Source organism: Phalacrocorax aristotelis, chromosome 3, assembly GCF_949628215.1.
Source record: "Phalacrocorax aristotelis chromosome 3, bGulAri2.1, whole genome shotgun sequence".
In the NCBI taxonomy this organism is placed as follows: domain Eukaryota; kingdom Metazoa; phylum Chordata; class Aves; order Suliformes; family Phalacrocoracidae; genus Phalacrocorax; species Phalacrocorax aristotelis.
The window spans coordinates 101,392,495-101,409,635 of NC_134278.1; the positions used below are offsets into that span (position 1 = coordinate 101,392,495).

Below are 17,141 nucleotides of genomic sequence, written 5' to 3' on the forward strand. Positions count from 1 at the left end.
AATTTTATAGATGGGGAAGGTACAGTGACTATTGCCCAAGGTCACACTGGAGATGGGGTGCAGGGGTTACCAGCTTGCCTCCTATTTGGTGATATAATTTTTGACTTTTGGCCTGTGTCATTCACATGGCCAACTGGCCATCTCTAGCTCTGTCAAGTTCATGTCTTGTATTGCCTCTTTGTTAATTCATAAAATCACACTGCTCTGAGAGTGCCAAAGACAATATTTTAAAAAAAGTTCACTTATGCCAGAAGTGGGTTCAACTTTTCAACTTTTGCTGGATTTAAAACTCACTGACATCTCCACAGCCATGTAAGCTGTAGCAGTAGATACCCTGCACCAGGTTTTGTAGCTGCTTTACCGTTTGACAGTACAGAGCCTGATCTCAGAAGGAAGGAAAGGAGTTTTAAACCGTCTTCATCTAGACTTTTAAAGCGCTGGTCCTCATGCCTGACTTTCAGCGCACTGAACGCACACAAACACTTTCCATTTGTAAATAGGCGTGTCTGCAAAAACACCAGTTTCCCTTGCTCCTTGTTAAAAGTATATTTTAAAAAGGGGCAGGGAATTCACAAGCTTTTAAGCAAATAACGGGTGAGTAGTACAAGGCAGTGCCCACAGTCCCAGAGGCGCTGGCTGTGGCCCCTGCCAGCTCCCTGCCCATGTGTCTCAGGTACATCTTGGGTACATATTTGCAATTCTAGTACCTCCTACCTCCTGGGCTGTTGGAGCAGGTAAGGCAGCCCCTGGCTCCACCTGATCCTGCTACCTGCCTATATTTCAGCTCCTCTTGTCCAGAAGGCAACGACAGGGCTGTGCCGCACACCGGGAGGGTGGGCAGGCATGTCCAGGGTTGTGGCGAGGCTGTGCCAAGACAGAGCAGCTGCAGATGGGCTCGGATCCAACAGGAATGCCATCAAGTATTTGAAGCAGGACTACAAAGCCCTGAAGCAGCAGTGCCTGCAGGCTGGCACCCTGTTCAAGGATGAGGAATTCCCAGCCTGTCCTTCTGCACTGGGCTACCGGGACCTGGGACCGTACTCCTTCAAAACGCAGGGGATAATCTGGAAGCGGCCCACGGTAAGAGTGCTTTATAACTGCCTGTTTTACTGGGTTCAGATCTAATCAAAGCCCATTTGAACATCCATGTAAATCAGTGGTAGACCTGAATACCCACTATTCCTGTATGTTTTGTCTTTTATTTCTGCCTTGTTTTACCTCAATGGTTAGCAGAAGCAAGGCTGAAAAGGGGGTGGAAAAAACAAATCAACATCTTCTAAGCCCTTTATAAAGCAAGGAATCCTACAATTGCTTCAGGGGAACCTGCTTCCTCTCTGTCCATCCCAGCTCCATGGAGCTACAAGGCCAGGGTACAATCCAGAGACAGATGCAAATGCCCCACGTGCATCCAGGCGGAGCGCAGGGCACCCCAGGAGATATCAACCATCAATTGTAGCAGTACCACACCACGGTCCTGCCACTGTACACCTCAGGAAATCAGCCTAATACTTCAATAAAGTCTCTGCCTTGCTACAAGCCACCTATAACAGTTAAAGAGCAACTGACTGGAACTGTTATTACTGAAATACATATATCCTATAAACGGCCTTTCATTTAAAAATGGCCATTTAATTAGGAAAGATTAGATACTGAACTTCTTTAAAACCACAAAATCAGGGCTTCACAGATTTTTCTACACTTTCATTTTTCAGTCATTTTTTTCCTGTCCCTACTGTGTCATTTTGCCCCACCTTGCAACACCAAAAACAATTGAAAAAAGGTGAAGTAAGTAAAAAACCCCAAACAGCTTACCTTCCTCAGGTGGGGGAAAGGAGAATGAGAGAAGGGAAAATTTCAAGGTTTAGATTTTTTTTTCCCTCTCACCTGAAAAGTGAGAAACTAAAACTTGCAGGTTTAATAAATCGAAGTTTTTACCCTGGCAACCCCATTTGACCATTGGCACTTCACTCTAGCACCTGAATCTTTCAGCAGCAAATACTGTGGATGTATCTCTTAGCTTTGCTTATTCTGGGAGACCTGCAGCCTTAGAAAACTCTAAATTACACTGTGGTTCCTCATGCAAGAGCAACATTGTGCCAGGTGCAGGCAGAGGCACAGCCACAAGCGTAGTGCGGTCAGGAATGACCAAGGGCTGAAATCCAGCGGAGTTAAATGTCCCAGCCCTGCTTGCCAGAGACCTGCCCACATAGGACCCCTCTGCCCTCCCAGCACTCAGCAGAGTCACAAGCAGTTTATGGACACTCAACCCACAAGTACCTGGACCCACTGGCTTATTGTAATGCATGGGGCAGAGTCCAACCCTGCTGCAAGGTGGCACAAGCACATGTGCTTGGGGCAAACCCTCTGCTTTGCTCTCCTGTGGAGGAACCCAGATCTGACCTGCTTCTGTGGGTTGCGGATGACTCCTGTTGGAGATCGCAGCCCTGCTCGTTGCTTGGACTTTTTCGAACAGCCAACAAGTTTCCATCTGCAAACTGCCCACAGTTGCAGGCGGTGGGATCACTGCTCACTTACCTGCCTGCATCTGAAACAGGCAGCAGGACCCAGTGGGTGATCTGAAAGAGACCTGCTGGAGAAATGTGCCCTGCAAAATAAATATTCACTGCTAAGGTCACCCCCTCCAAGTTTGTGACTGCTGGTTTGCAGACAGTGTGTGTTAGACACTCTGCCATCAGTACCTGATCTTCTGATTTAAACAGTGGTTTATAGAAAGAGAGGAGGTGGAAATGCATTTGAGAGAAATGTGTATGTGCCTGAAAAGACAGGTGTCTAGGTGAGTAATACATCATGCGCAGCTGACTGCCACCAGGTGCACTGATTCAGAGGGAGAAGAGAAAAACCAACACAAAACCTTTTCTGTGTGGTAAGTAACCTACTCCTGTCCACTGAGATTAACCAGCTGGATAACCACAGAAGCGAAAAGGATGTTGCTGCGATCACACCTATTGCAAGAGGAAATTCATAAACTGGCTCTTCATCACACACACACACTCAAAGTCCTGGGCTGGCCCTGTCTCCACAGCTCAGTGACACAGGGATACTCAGAGCTGAAAACGACCACCCTCTGGGAGAGCAGGCAACTGCCTAAGCCTTCCCCAACACTGGTCACCAAGTTAGGCTTCCTATAGACTGCCCTTGCTGTCATCCAGAAGCTCTTAGAAAATGCTCGGCAGAAGGGGAAGGCTTTTGTCTCTAGAGAGACAATATTAACGTCCTTATACATATATATATATATATATATATATCTGGCATGAATTGTTGGAGGGCTCAGAGTTGGGGTAGGAGGGATGGTCGTTGCCATTACTTAGTCAGCGGGCCCCAAAGGGCCAGGAGGAAAGCAGGGGGGGGTTTACTAATAAAAACATTTGTGTGGTTGGCTTCCCAGGAAGTGGGGGAACATCCTCCATGTCGGCGGCAGTGGAAGCTCAACACAGCTCCAGTGTCAGATCCAGCAGCAACGGTCACAAACTCATTTGCACTCTTGAGCCAAAACCACAGCAAGATAAAATAAGATGTAAATGCCAAGGTTGAATTTTCACCTCTGGTCCCACAGTACCAAAAATTCTCACCAATATCACCGACAGTCTCAAGTAGCAAAAGGCTTCAAGATTTGCCTCCAAAAAAACACATGCAGTTTTTAATTTAATAAGGAAACATTGTTCTGACACCATGTTAATCAGAAAAAGGACAATGGATATATTTTTTAATAAATGTTGAAAATCTTTAATATTTTTTGAGCTTTCACAGTGAAACAATGAGCAAGAAACAGGAGCTTTTCAGACCAGGAAGGGTGATGAATACTTTGAAAATGTGTCTTTTCAGGAGTTATGCGCCAACCCTCAGTTTATAATTGGAGGAGCTACTCGAACAGATGTCTGCCAAGGAGAGCTGGGTGCGTACAGTGCTTCTGAATTTTATTTTGGAAGAAGAAAAAAAAATTAAGCTTAATTTAAAAATTCCTCATACAGAGACCGTTTTATTGGCTATCTCCCAGGCACAGCATGGAGAGAGGCAGATACCCAAAAAGGGCACTCATGCACCAGCATTGCTGCCTGGGACAGGGTGTATATAGGCTTGTAGGAGCATTATCAAACCTAGGAGACACCAGACTGTCCTTTGGAGGTAGGAAGCTAATTATCCCTTTGTGAAGCAGAAAACTGGCTTGCTTTTCACCCCTTGAGACAGAGCTGGACACTGACCTAATCATGAGAGCACCTGCCTTGAAGTAAGAGAGCGGGCTTCATGCCCGTCCCAGCAAGAGTAGCTCCAAAGACGCAGGGGACGAGGGACACAAGGGAAGTTTCACCCAGTAGCCTAGTCATTAGGGATTTTTATCTGGGAGGCAGAGCAAGTTCTACCCACAGTTTCACAGAAAACAAGTACACAATAACCAAGGAGCAGAGCAGGAATTGGTTTAGTAGAGGGGCTGGGGCTATGACATGCCATTTCACGACAAGCAGGATGGCCCATCTGCTTGCAGGCATGAGTTAGAAATAAGGACCAAAACATTAACAGAGCACATAAACTTTGCAATACCATCCACAACAAGCAAATTGTTCCAAGCCCTTCACGCTGAATGCTCCTTCTGCTTGTATGGCGTTTGGTGTAGAGCTGCGAGCAGAGGCAGGAGTGGCCAGGCACAGGGCATGCTGTGCAACCACAGCCAAAAAAACAGTGTTGTTTCAGCTGCCTGAATTAGGGGCTGACACTGATGAGATGTCTCTCAGACAGCACTTGTCCTCTCTTGGACATCCATCATAGCAAAACTTTCTTACCTGTTTTTCTCCAATGCTTGTTGTTGCCTAAACAGAGCTCCTATGCAAGTGGCCAGAAGGGAGCTGTAAGGGGGCTTTATTCCCCCTTCAAATAGCTGCAGCAGCAGCCTTCTTCCCTGCCTGCCTCGCTGATAATATCCAGCTCCAGAAGACAGCAGCAGCAACCTGTTCTGACTACATATAGAGGCGAGAAGGCTGAAACTCTTGTAATGAGAATTTGATAGATTAAACACAGAGAAACCAGCCTTTCTCCCTCCTGCACTGCTTACCACAGTACTCCTGACCTTACTGGCCTTCTAGCCTATCCATTGTGCAAATGAGATTCAAAGAATTTCTGCAAGTCATTTGCAATAAATAATACCAATGCTGGTTCTGTAAACACAGCACTATTAAAGCAATTGCTAAAAAATTCCCTGGTGACTGGGCCTGTGCTCCAAATGCTAAAAATAAGATGCCCAATCATATACTTGCTCCAGGGTATTTATTCAGCGGATGCTGGAACAGAGTATGGGGAAATCACTTACTGTATTTTAGGAAAATGGTTCAGATAAGTAATAAAAGCGACATATCTTGTCACCTCCAATTTGGGAAGTTTCTATAATAACATAAAAAAATACAGACCATATGCCTGACGTAAAACCTCATTTTCCTTGACAGTTTACAAGCTAAAGGACTGACGAATATTACCTGCTCTTAAACTAGAAGAGGTCAAGGCACTATTTGTGTTAAGCCTACAAATTGAATGCAAATACTCTGAGCCCCTTTTTATTTCTGCCATCTCCTGAATGCCTCTGTGGAGTCCCAGTCCTTTGTGCTAAATGGGTTTTCATTGGAGTGCAGTCCCAAAATCCATCAAACAGCAGAACTGGGCCCAGAAGCCTCCTGTGAATCTGGGGACAGTGCCTGCCACTGAGCTTTCCAAGCCAGCCTTCGGTGGGCAGTACCCCTCGTTATGGTCCTGAAAGAGGCCCCTAAACCTAGAAGAAAAGGCCCAATATCTGACTCTGTTTTTGTTAGGAGCTTCCTTTTCTCTCTCTCTCAAAGGGAAAATAATCAAAATAATCCAATTTGTTTCTGCAAGGCTGCTTACAATCGCTTCTAACACAAACTGACCCTTCACAAAAACAAACTTCAGAATATAGGCATGGGACTTCCCTTTTAGTGTTCAGGTATTTGCTTTACATCTCTGAGGCATACTATGCTTTTTTGGTATTTGATTCAATACCTTGAATATCAAAGCCCTTGTTTGCTAAAGCCCTCATGTAAAACGCTTTTATTGAAACAGATCCTGTTTACATATTCACATAAGCCACGTATGTGACCTGTTAAGAAGTCCTTTAGGGAAATAGAACCTATTTTTAATAATCTTCTCTGGCATGTTTCTTTTCTTTTAAAAAAACACCGCAGGTCTACGTTTATATGAACAAAAGGAACAAGAAAACCCAGAGTTAGTCTCACTCCATTAAACTTATTTCTTTGTCAACAGTGTAAGCTAGATGAATATCAGCTTGGGAAGTTTGATGGGAACTTGAAAGACTTGAAATATTTTAAACGTTCTTTGAACCATATCTTTTTGATAGCCTCGTAACAACTTGAAATGCAATCATATAGTCTTAGTTATTAAAGGTGACTTATAAAGTTTTCTTGCAGCTATCTGAATAAGTTAACCCCAGAATTATTTGCAGAATGTTTTAAGAAAGTGGCATAAATTTAATTTGAAGAATATAAAACATACTCAAATCCTCTCAGTTTAATATTAGCTTTCCAGATCTGCACCATTTATATTCATGGGGTAACTTTTTCTGTGAAGGCTTAGAGGGTACTCCAGGCATTGCAGGTCCCTCAGCCTGGGCTGTCAGCTGGAGAAGTCCACTGAAGCCAACGCAGATGCACCAGTTCACACCAGCTGAGGAGCCCACCCTACGCAGGCTTTGTGCACATTTTTTCTTATGGGCAGGTTTGAGAAGGTTACAGGTAGGTTGGAGAGCAAACCAAAGCCTGACAGCTCTGACATGGATCAGATGCCTGCTGAGGGATCCTTTGGAGCTCCTGTAGGCAGGAGAGTGCTTAATAGCACTGGGTTTGTTCACCAGTTTTGCTATAGACATTAATATATGGCCCTTCTGCTTTCTGATGGTCGGTCCTGTGGGCCCAGGGGTATAGAAGAACCTTGTCCTAGGAAACAGATCCCCTAGATCTCAAAAAATACATTCACTGATAACTCTGAGACCCCAAAGAGAAGAAATCCTGTTCCTTTGCTGGCTGTTCCTTTGCCTTTCTGTACCAGGTGCAGAGCTTAATTCATTTCCATAAAAGAAATTTAGGAAGCCTCCTTTAGGAATGTCAAAGCAGGAACAGCCTGCACTGCTAGAAATTTTAAAGCTAGTGGGTTAGTGTTTTTTTGATGTCTGGTAGGATGCCCCAGGTACTATGAGTTCTGATGAAGGGCTTCCAGCAGAGACTAAAGCCGAGAGTCAAATCTGCTTGACAAACAGGGAAGCAAGAGCCACAACATTGTATTTGGATCCCTTCTGAACACCAGGCATTGCTAAAATAGCAACAAGCCAGAGTACAGTCAGGACAGAAATGCTTCTGTACTGTCCAGTTAGATCTTGGAACCTTTTGGCTTAAACTCACCATCACTAGGTCAATGAAGAGTTTAGATGCTCTGCATCTGGACAATTTGATCATAGCTAAACAGAAACTGAGGACTGCTCTGTGGCAACTGAAACTAATCAAATTTCTCATTTATTTTATGGCCTCTGTGAGTGCAACGCACTTGGGTAAACATCATCAATATAGGGGACTCGCTGAGCTCCCAGGTCACCAAGGGTTCAGTATTCTCTGCAGCAATTTGATTATTGCTAAAAACCAGGAGGCACCTGTGTAGCACTAAGAACACAAGCCATCTCAGTACATCTGTGAACCATGAGTGATTTTATTTCAAGTACACTAATAGGCAAAGTAATTCTCCAAGATCCAGTGTGTGAATATATACAGATGTATATATATGTACACACAGAGAGCTAGGCACAACTAGGCTTCATGTTTACCTTTTCCACCACAAACTCAAGGACAGGATTGCTTATTTCAAATTTAAAAAAAAAAAAAGGAAAAGAAAAGAACAGAATTGAACTTTACCAACATTGCAAATGACTTCAGATCCAGGAATCAAGCTGGCTTCTTTTTAGCACATTCAGCAGCAGCAGTAAACACTGTAATTGGCACTTGTCTGAAACTTTTGTTCATAAAATATGTTACTGAGCAGAAAGCAGTGTATGTGCCCATAGGTGATTTAGCCTTGCAGGGATAATGCTGAAAAGACTTCTTTTTTTAAAATTTATCTTCATAATCTAAAAGGCTATAACTTCCAATGCATACAGCAAGCAGAAATGCTTTTTGATATTGTAGTTTTTCTGACTATAACTGTATTGGAAATAAATTCTAATTAAATATTTAATTAATTGGCCAATTGGTCTCATTTCTTCTCCCTCCAAAAATTCACCTTTTAGGAATGGTATCAAATAGCTTCGTCACAGTTTGAAAGATGCTTATAACCTGCAGCTGAATCAGGACAAGCATGAGTGTTTCTGCATAAGCTGCCTTTCTAGGGAGCTTGTGCTGCCACACTATACGGTAGGCATAACCACAAAAAAACCCTCTGAGATTTGCTGCTGGCAAAATGATGTTGAACTTTGAAAAAAGGAACTGCAACTTGTACTTCTTTACATCTAGCAATATATTTACCCAGTAGGGCTAAGAAACCTTATTAATGGGCCAGGATCCTATTGTGGTTGCAAGAAGATAAGAAGCAACCTGGGTAGTTTTGGCTCCATCCTGGAAGCTCCTTTGTATGGACAGATACCTCCATCCTCTTTAATTTGTCTTAAAGCCAAAATCACAAGAACCTGAATGTAACGTGTTGCTTGTGTATAAAAGATGGCTCCAAACCATCTGCATATAGGCACCTCATGCAAACCTTCCTTTTTATCAAGTTACTGCACGGTGGCCAATTCCCAGCTGATTCCTTTTGGAGGGATCGCTTAATATTTGTGCAGGCACAAGCTTAGCCAAAGATATTAGTCCCCCAAGTAAGGTTAAGAAATAGTACTCTGCATTGCTTAAGGCAGACATAACTATTTTTAAGGCCAAGTTCACCACTGCAATTCTTCCAACACAATTCTTTCCACAGATGCTTTGAGCAGACTTGCCCCTAATACTTTCCAGGGAGGTTAGACTGCACAGTGCGTTTGCAGGAGGCAGAAGCGCCAATGCCGCTCGCTCTCCCAGATGCTAAGATGTTAATTCATATCATAAGATAGCTGTAAAGGATTTCACGCTGCATTTGGCATCTTATGGGGATGAAATTCTGAAATTGTTTAGTTTTGAGTCAGGGAAGTAAATAATGTATTTAAGGAAACCCCTCTCCTTTTGCTGATTCTTCTGCCTAACTGTGCATCAGACATACACCATCCTCAGCAAAGCCCAGAGTACTTTCCCCTTCACTGGCTATAAAAACCTGGCCTGGACTGGAAAGGGGAAACCCTTCCAGATGTTGCACATTGGGAGAGCACCGATTTGCCACTGCTACAGACTTCCTCTGCTCTCACTGGGGGTGGTGGGGCACAACAGGGACACCAGGACCCCCCATCCTACCACCTTTACAGAAATAGTCTTCTGTGCTTCACAGCATGCCTGGAACAGCCAGGGGAGCAAGAAAATCTGGGGTAGTTGAAAAATATAAGGCTTCAGTTCTAACTTTAGAAGGCTTTTCCCCTTCCCCCTCCAGTCATTCTAGAGGGTGAGGCTTTTGGCATCATTATATGCACAGCAGCAACTTTTTCCTATTTCCAGTTTAAACACCTCACAACCCTTTAATTTTATCTTCTCTTCTACAAAGGAAATCTTACCTTTCAAGTGAGAACTCTTGGCTCAAACAACTTTTCTGCAAAGTAACACTTAACCTGCCTCACACACGGTCTTCAAACTTCACTTGCAAGGAAGAGCAGGACAGAGATTTTTATCCTCCTCTTATAAGAAAAGTGGGTGGATGGGGAGAAGCAGGTAGTCCAGCCATTTTCTACCCCTTTCCAGCTTGAATGCTTTTTTCTGAATGTGACAGCCAGGATGACCAGGAGCAATCCTCAAGCAAGGTTCAACTGGCACCTTACATACTAATATTGGGTTTTCCTTCCTCGCTGGAAATGCCTGGGCTAGCACACTGGGTAGATCATGGTTTTGCATCCATATCAGATCAGCCAGCTCAGGTGGCTACAGATCATCCCACCAGGAGCACTTTACAGGTGTTTCTCAAGTCACTGCTTGCCTAACTGGAAACAGCTGTTTTTTGCTTAGCTCATATGAGGCATCAGTGTAACTCCCAGTGGGGTACAGGCAACACACAGCACCAGGCAAGTCCCTGTATCGTACCTTTACAATTGTAGTCATTGTGGTACTAAATCATAAAGCCCAAATCAATATAAAGACTTAACTGCTACTCTAATCTTAATCATGCTGCAGATAAAACCCTTTCCTTGGTTTCTTTGTTAGTTTATTTCCACTGAAGCAAGAGCAGTTATGCCAATTCATTTTGCAGAATATGCACCTGCACAAAGAAACTATGTCTTGGCACAGATAACCCACAGGGAACCAGGAAAACATTAGTACCTTCAGAGCAGTTTTGTTTTCCTAGACTTTCTGCACACATGAGAACACACAACCACGAAAGTTCTTTCTACTGTTTGCAGTATGCAAACACTGTAAGCAACCCATGAGTCACTGAGTTTCCTAGGCACACCACTTTTGGTGTGATACAGGCTTCCATTTACCCAACCTCCAATCCATAACAAGCAGGTAACCCAGCAAATTGCTTGAGCTGTGAGACACCCAGCCTCCAGCGAGGGCTAGGTGTGCCCAACCTTTCCAGGATAAGGTGTGGGACAGAGAAAGGACTCACCTCCTTGCCGAGTTCCCAGAGGACTTCAGTTTCTATTAGAACCATGGGCAGTTCTGTAGCAATAACCCTAAGTACTGGTTCAAATTCAGACCTTCAAAAAAAGGGGCTAAGAAGGAATAGCCACCCCAATGTTCCTGCTATGCATTGAATCTTCTCCAAAAGGTAGGATTGGAGGTCCCACCACCCTTCTATCAACTCAGAAGCTTTGCCCTCTTCTGGATACCTTCTAAGCCCTTGTCTCACCTAGGTGCGGTGGCTTGGGTCTAGTTAAAGTACCACAGATCATTAGCTCTGCACTGCCCAGCCAGGTGTTGCAACCCACATATCTCAAAAGCCTTCTCTCTCTGGCTATGTTCTTGACCTCCTGAGGGTATTAGAAGCTTAGATAAAGCAGCTGCTTTCACAACTTCATGAAAAAATCAAAATAACAAAGTTCCAAACCATACCATTGAAATTACTACCATGATCATCATCAGAGGCCCCACAATACCTGTGTGGTATGGGTGAGTGGAAAATGAGCAAAAGAGATAAATAACAGAGATAAATAACACAACAAAACAAGAACGGATTGCTGAACCATTACTGAGTCTGACAGGACCTTGCAATACGCTTAATGCTGGCATTTTAGTCTAGATGGGAGCATGCCATAATGGTGTAAGGATCAGCTCAGCAAACCCCTATTTATTAATTAACTTCTCTGCCTTGTAACATATGTGCTTTTAGGTGATTGCTGGCTCCTAGCTGCCATTGCATCTCTCACTTTGAATCCAGATATCCTGTACCGTGTTGTTCCCAAGGCTCAGAGCTTCCAGGAGGACTATGCTGGGATCTTTCATTTCCAGGTACCTATATGACCAGAGTATTGAGAATAAAAGAGGAAAGTGCTAGTATTTGCTAAAAGCAGCTTTATTGTGTTTGGCACAGGCTAAATATTCAAGAATTACAGTGTGTAAGTGAAATTTGTGTGGGGCAAGGAGGGAAGAAAAGAAGAACAGAGTTAAAAAATATGAAGTGACACCTGCTCACTGCCTAGGTTCTGCTGTCCTACAGCTGGTAGGGCTCTGGTGAGTTACACAGGTTTTGTAAACTGAGCCAAACCATCAGGCCATGTGAGTCAAGGCAAGCTCTGCTCCTGCTGACTGTGGAGAGTGAATTCAGGCTAGTGCAGTTTCTCCTTCTTCCTTTCCCTTCCTGTGCCTTTGTCTGAATTTCCTTGCCTGCAGACCCAGTGTGTTGGAACTGAGCCAGCCTGCTTTAACTAGAGGTTAGGCTCAGGTGTGAGCAGTATGGATTCATTCTGCAAACCTCAAGAAGGTGTTTTGGTGAGGACAGATGTTGTAGAGCACATACATACCTATCTCTTCCACCAGCTCATTTCAGCTGAGGGGTTATTGTGTGAATTATGTTCTTTCCTTTGAGGACTGCATCAAATTCTGGAGTAAATGTTTCTAGTGTTCAGGAAAAAAATCAGCATTAGCAATGTTTCACACATTTCCCAGTATTTTCAGAAAGGATTAGCACTATTGAGTGCTTCCCCTTTGGGTGACGTCTCCTTGCAGCATTTTTACAGGGGCACTGTTGGTTTCTTGGTTTAGGGTTTTTTTTTTTTTATTTATTTATTTATTTATTTATTTATTTATTTATTTATTTCCCCCCCCGGGGTTTTGGACTTAAAAGAGTAGACAAGAAAAGAGACTTTAGAGTATCCTGTTTACATGTTAGATTTCTGGACTCTCCACCATGTAAGCTCTGCATGGAGCACAGACAGTGTTCCAGATGGTGTGCGCAACTAGTTGCTGTTGGTATTACCTATCAGCAAAATTTAGTACAGCATTAAGAAGCCTGCTCAGCACTTCACAGGGCTGGGAAGAGTTTACCTCTATTACAAGGGAGAGGAGTCCAAAATGGGAATGAAACCTTAAAGTGTCTTATCCAAGGGGAACTGATGACAGGTGAAGGGGTAGGAAGATAGTAGAGTGGAGCTGTTATGTGCACACCAGCCCTCATCATCTTTTCCTTTCTTCTTTTCACCAGTTCTGGCAGTACGGGGAGTGGGTGGATGTTGTGGTGGATGACAGGCTGCCCACCAAGAACGGGAAGCTGCTCTTCGTTCATTCAGAGGAAGGCAACGAGTTCTGGAGCGCACTGCTGGAGAAGGCCTATGCCAAGTATGGTCACTAAGCGGGAGGCAACACTCCTGGGTTTGCAGAAGTTGACTGCCTAGGTGGTAGTGGTTTTAGATACACTGCACTTCACTCAAATGCAGCCACCATTCCACCATTATTTACAGTTTCCTCTAGGTCCATAAAGGGTTTTGCCAACTGTCTATTTCAAGGGGCTTTACTTCTGGTCCCCAGGTCACACTGATGATCACACAGACTGAGGGATACTAAATTATGAGCCATTCTTTCTGCAGTGCCAATGCTTCCAAGTGGAAATGGCACCTTATATACCTTTTATAATCTCCCCCACAGATTGAATGGCTCTTATGAAGCTCTCATAGGAGGGTCCACTATGGAGGGCTTTGAGGATTTTACTGGAGGCATCTCTGAGTCCTATGAGCTGCGGCGGGCTCCTTCAAACCTGTACCAGATCATCCAGAAGGCTCTGAGAGCTGGGTCATTACTTGGCTGTTCCATCGATGTAAGAGACTGCTGCCGCTTTACTCTCTTCACTCTTCTTCTCAGGCCTCTGGTCCATATTGGAACAAAAGCTTGGACCAATGTTAGACGTAGGTAGGAAGGTCTGAATTAAAGGCATACTACAATTAATGGGAGGCTTTTATTAATTTCAGTTATAAAAAACTTTGGATGAGGTTCTAAATAACCAACTCTTGTCATGCCTCCCTTTTTACAAGACAGTTTGTGATAACACTTTGAGCCATGAACTGGGGACTGGTCTTCCTGAACTCTGTCTTCATTCTGAGTATCTTTTCTCATTCAAATTCAGTGTAATTCCAGCTCCAGACAAACAACTGCCAGAGATAAACTCTTTGAGATACTTTGTTGTGGCCTGTAGTCTGATTCTGGCTTTAGTTTTCAATCCTAAAGATTACTGACACCTGTAATATAAATTCTCTCAAGTTACAGATGATATTTGTACATGTTTTGGAAATTCCACTCCTTTCACATCCCATTTCATTATCTTGTTTGAAATCCTCATTCCTGGCATACAGGATTACTAGAGTTGAAATTTTGATATTCTGGCTCTCAACTGGGGCATGCTAGAGCCAAATTCATGAGAACATGTGTTTGCAGGTGACTGGATCTATTACCTGAGCTGGGAACTGGATTTAGATTTCATTGTACATTCTTGAATCTCTGCTGCGCGTGGACTGCATATTTAGGGGCATAAAACCATGGAGGTGAACTTTTACTGTGGATCTCACCTCTATTTAATACATTTTGCATCAGGAATATGAATGTTTGTTGTGCATACCACTTTGGATATCTTCCCCCATGTTAATCTGCTTATGAAAAGTGTGTTTGTACAAAATATGTAGTCCTAAATGTGTATACTTTTATTGCCCCAGATAACTTCTGTAGCTGAAAAAGAAGCAATCACAAGTCGGAAGCTGGTAAAGGGACATGCTTATTCTATCACTGGAGCAGAAGAGGTAAGCCAGCCTCTCCAGGGCCATCATACAAAACAGCTTGGGGTTGCAATACTGCAGTGCCTTCAACTTTCTGATGCCTTTCTGTGACTGACCAAATAAAAATGTTGCTACCTTATGCATCCTCTTACAGGAAAAGTATCTGTAGTACTTAGCCAGGTTGAAAGCTCCGTACTGGTAGCAATGTAGAGTATACTTGTGTTGTACCAACAGGCTGGAACAGAAAATGTAAAGGTGGGCCAAGCTGTTACTGAAATAGAGGGTACAGAAAGGAGACACAGGAGAGGAGGCAGCCGTTTCCCCACGTGTTCCTATGCATGAGGTGGGAGCATGTACTTTGATGATCAGTGCTAATGGGAAAGGAGTAAAAGCGTCTTTCATTAACTCCTCCATTAGTCTCACCTTCACAGTGAGCCCTAGATACTCCTGCTTCTCTGAAACTGGAGTCATTACAGAGGTGTCCATGCCAAATAACCTCTTTCCAACCTTGCTGTGTTTTGTGATGTCTCCTGCTTTTGAGGATGTAGCTATTCAGTTGTTTTGTAGATGATGTTTTTCCTTGCAGGTTGCTGTCATTATATGAAATGGTGAGTGCTGCAGCTAATGGCTCACTTTGTAGCACAGGATAATGTAAAATAAGGTTGGAAGGTATCTAGGTGTCTTTTAACTATTACCAATTGTAATAGACTGCATCAGTCAAGTACAAATCATGTTTTATCCTGTCTGAAAAGCAATTGCCCTGTGATGATTGGAATAATGGAAGTGCTCAGACTCTGTTTGTTGTGGATCTTTCAGGTATATTACCGAGGACGGCCAGAGAAACTAATGAGGCTTAGAAATCCCTGGGGTGAAGTGGAATGGACTGGAGCTTGGAGTGATAAGTAGGTTTTTATACGCCCTTGCTTCTCTCTCTTCAGTGTGTTTTGGTATCTTTTAAAAATTAAATTGGGACTATACAGTTAATCCAATCACAAAACACATTTAGGAGAGATACTAAATCACCTGGAATAAAACACTATTAATTTATTAGCAAGGTTAGATATTGATCTGCTCTGCCCAGCGGACATTCTTTCCTGCCTCAGGCAGAGCTTTCTAATAAGAGAGAACAGTCCATGTTTTAATTGTGAGCAGCCCAGTGCAAGCCATATCCATGTTATTTTACAAGATGACTTTTCTCACATTGAACCTACTGACGGTGCCCGGACCTTAGCAGGGTATGCAAACCAATCCCGTTCCTGGGAAATACAGCAAAGCTAAAACCATTGTGCCTCTGCTTCAGCTCTAAGGTTGCTGTGCTCTAAATCAGACCAGTATTTGTTTTTTACTGGAGAATCTTGAAAAAATGCGGATGCTAACTAAGCTAAGGACCCAGAAGTTTGAAAATATATCAGAAACTCCCTGGGCTTCAGCTACCTTGGAATCTCATGAGAATGGCAGTGACAACACCTCTTTTATTTTCATATTCAGAATGGCATAAAATTTACTTTCATTTGGGCCATGATGTTTTTTCATGCAATACTTTGAGATTTCAGTTTCCTGTCCTGTCTGACTGCAATACCAGTGCTGATGTTGTATAACACTTAACGGTAGAAAACAGAGATAAATATTAGTATTATTCTTACCTTTATCAGAGCCGCTTTGCTCAGCCCCAGGATAAGGTGCTTCAGGCATGCACACATGCCACATGCTGATTTTCTTGGACCTGTTTTACCGTGGGACATCCCTGCTGAGGCAGGCGCAGAACTGCACCGTTGCATGGGAGCAGATCAGAGCAGATTCCAGCTTGATGCACAGCAACATCAGAATGGGGAAGGAGCAATGCTCTTTTCTGCAGTACATTTTCTAACCCCAACTTTTTGCTTTCTTGTTCTTTAGTAACCGCAACAGCGGAGTTTATATAATTTCCCTAGGGAGACTATCAAGCATCCCGACAGATCTTTCAATGGAGAAGTTCTGCCTGACTTCCAGGCTGCATGTTACCTAATCCAGCCAGCCTGCAATATTTATACATTCTGGCACCTGGAAGTGATAATTCAGTTTAAGACTTATTTATTGCAAATACAGTTGCAGTCTCATTCCAGCCCTGTATAGTCAGGTTGCAGTGTGTACTGCCATAGGGAGGGGCAGGTCTAGCTGTTGAAGAAATACATACTCCTTTATCAGCTGTAACCAAAGACAGAGCCTAACACTCTGATCCTGTAGAATAAAATACAACAACTGAACAGCTTGCTTTTGTGCTTTGTCTGCAGTGCTCCTGAATGGAATTATGTTGATCCCAAACTAAAACAGGCACTGGATAAACAAGTAGATGATGGAGAGTTTTGGTGAGAATCATCTGCTTAGCTTAATTGTTTGGACATTTTATGTGCACTCATGCTTTTTAAGCAGTCTTTTCAGTTGGATGGAGAGAAACTGCCAGCGCGCAGGGGGTTAATAATGATGCGTGTGTGTGTGTGTGTGTTGTTAGCCTCTTGTTTATCTCCCTTCCCATTCAAATATTACCTTTTATTAGGGCTTGCATAACTCAGTGCTTATCCAAAATATAGAGACCAGATGGTAATAAAATTAATGAGGTGGCAAGAATGAACCTCAGCTGCTCTATATTTTGAGGTTTGGTTTTTTTTTTTTTGCTTAAATGCTACACTCTAATGACAAAGTTTAGATTACCAGCTTGGGAAGAGTCTGTTTACCCAGACCTAATGGAAGGCCCATCCCAGTTAGCTGATTATATGGATCAGTACTGAATCCATGTCACTCTGTCCTAGACTGGAAAGAT

At 43.3% G+C, this 17,141-nt stretch overlaps 1 protein-coding gene across 2 annotated transcripts in view; it reads left to right on the plus strand.

The window, feature by feature from the left end:
- The first annotated feature begins 739 nt into the window (after positions 1–739).
- Positions 740–17,141, plus strand: part of LOC142055195 (calpain-8-like) — a 30,655-nt gene continuing 14,253 nt past the window's right edge. The window contains exons 1-8 of one of the 2 annotated variants that reach the window (XM_075088787.1): positions 740–1,080; positions 3,844–3,913; positions 11,476–11,594; positions 12,787–12,920; positions 13,227–13,395; positions 14,285–14,368; positions 15,161–15,246; positions 16,615–16,689. In XM_075088787.1, the coding sequence (XP_074944888.1) occupies positions 844–1,080; positions 3,844–3,913; positions 11,476–11,594; positions 12,787–12,920; positions 13,227–13,395; positions 14,285–14,368; positions 15,161–15,246; positions 16,615–16,689 (974 nt within the window). In that variant the 5' untranslated portion in view covers positions 740–843. The remainder of the gene's footprint in view (positions 1,081–3,843; positions 3,914–11,475; positions 11,595–12,786; positions 12,921–13,226; positions 13,396–14,284; positions 14,369–15,160; positions 15,247–16,614; positions 16,690–17,141) is intronic. The other variant, XM_075088786.1, reaches the window with a different exon arrangement.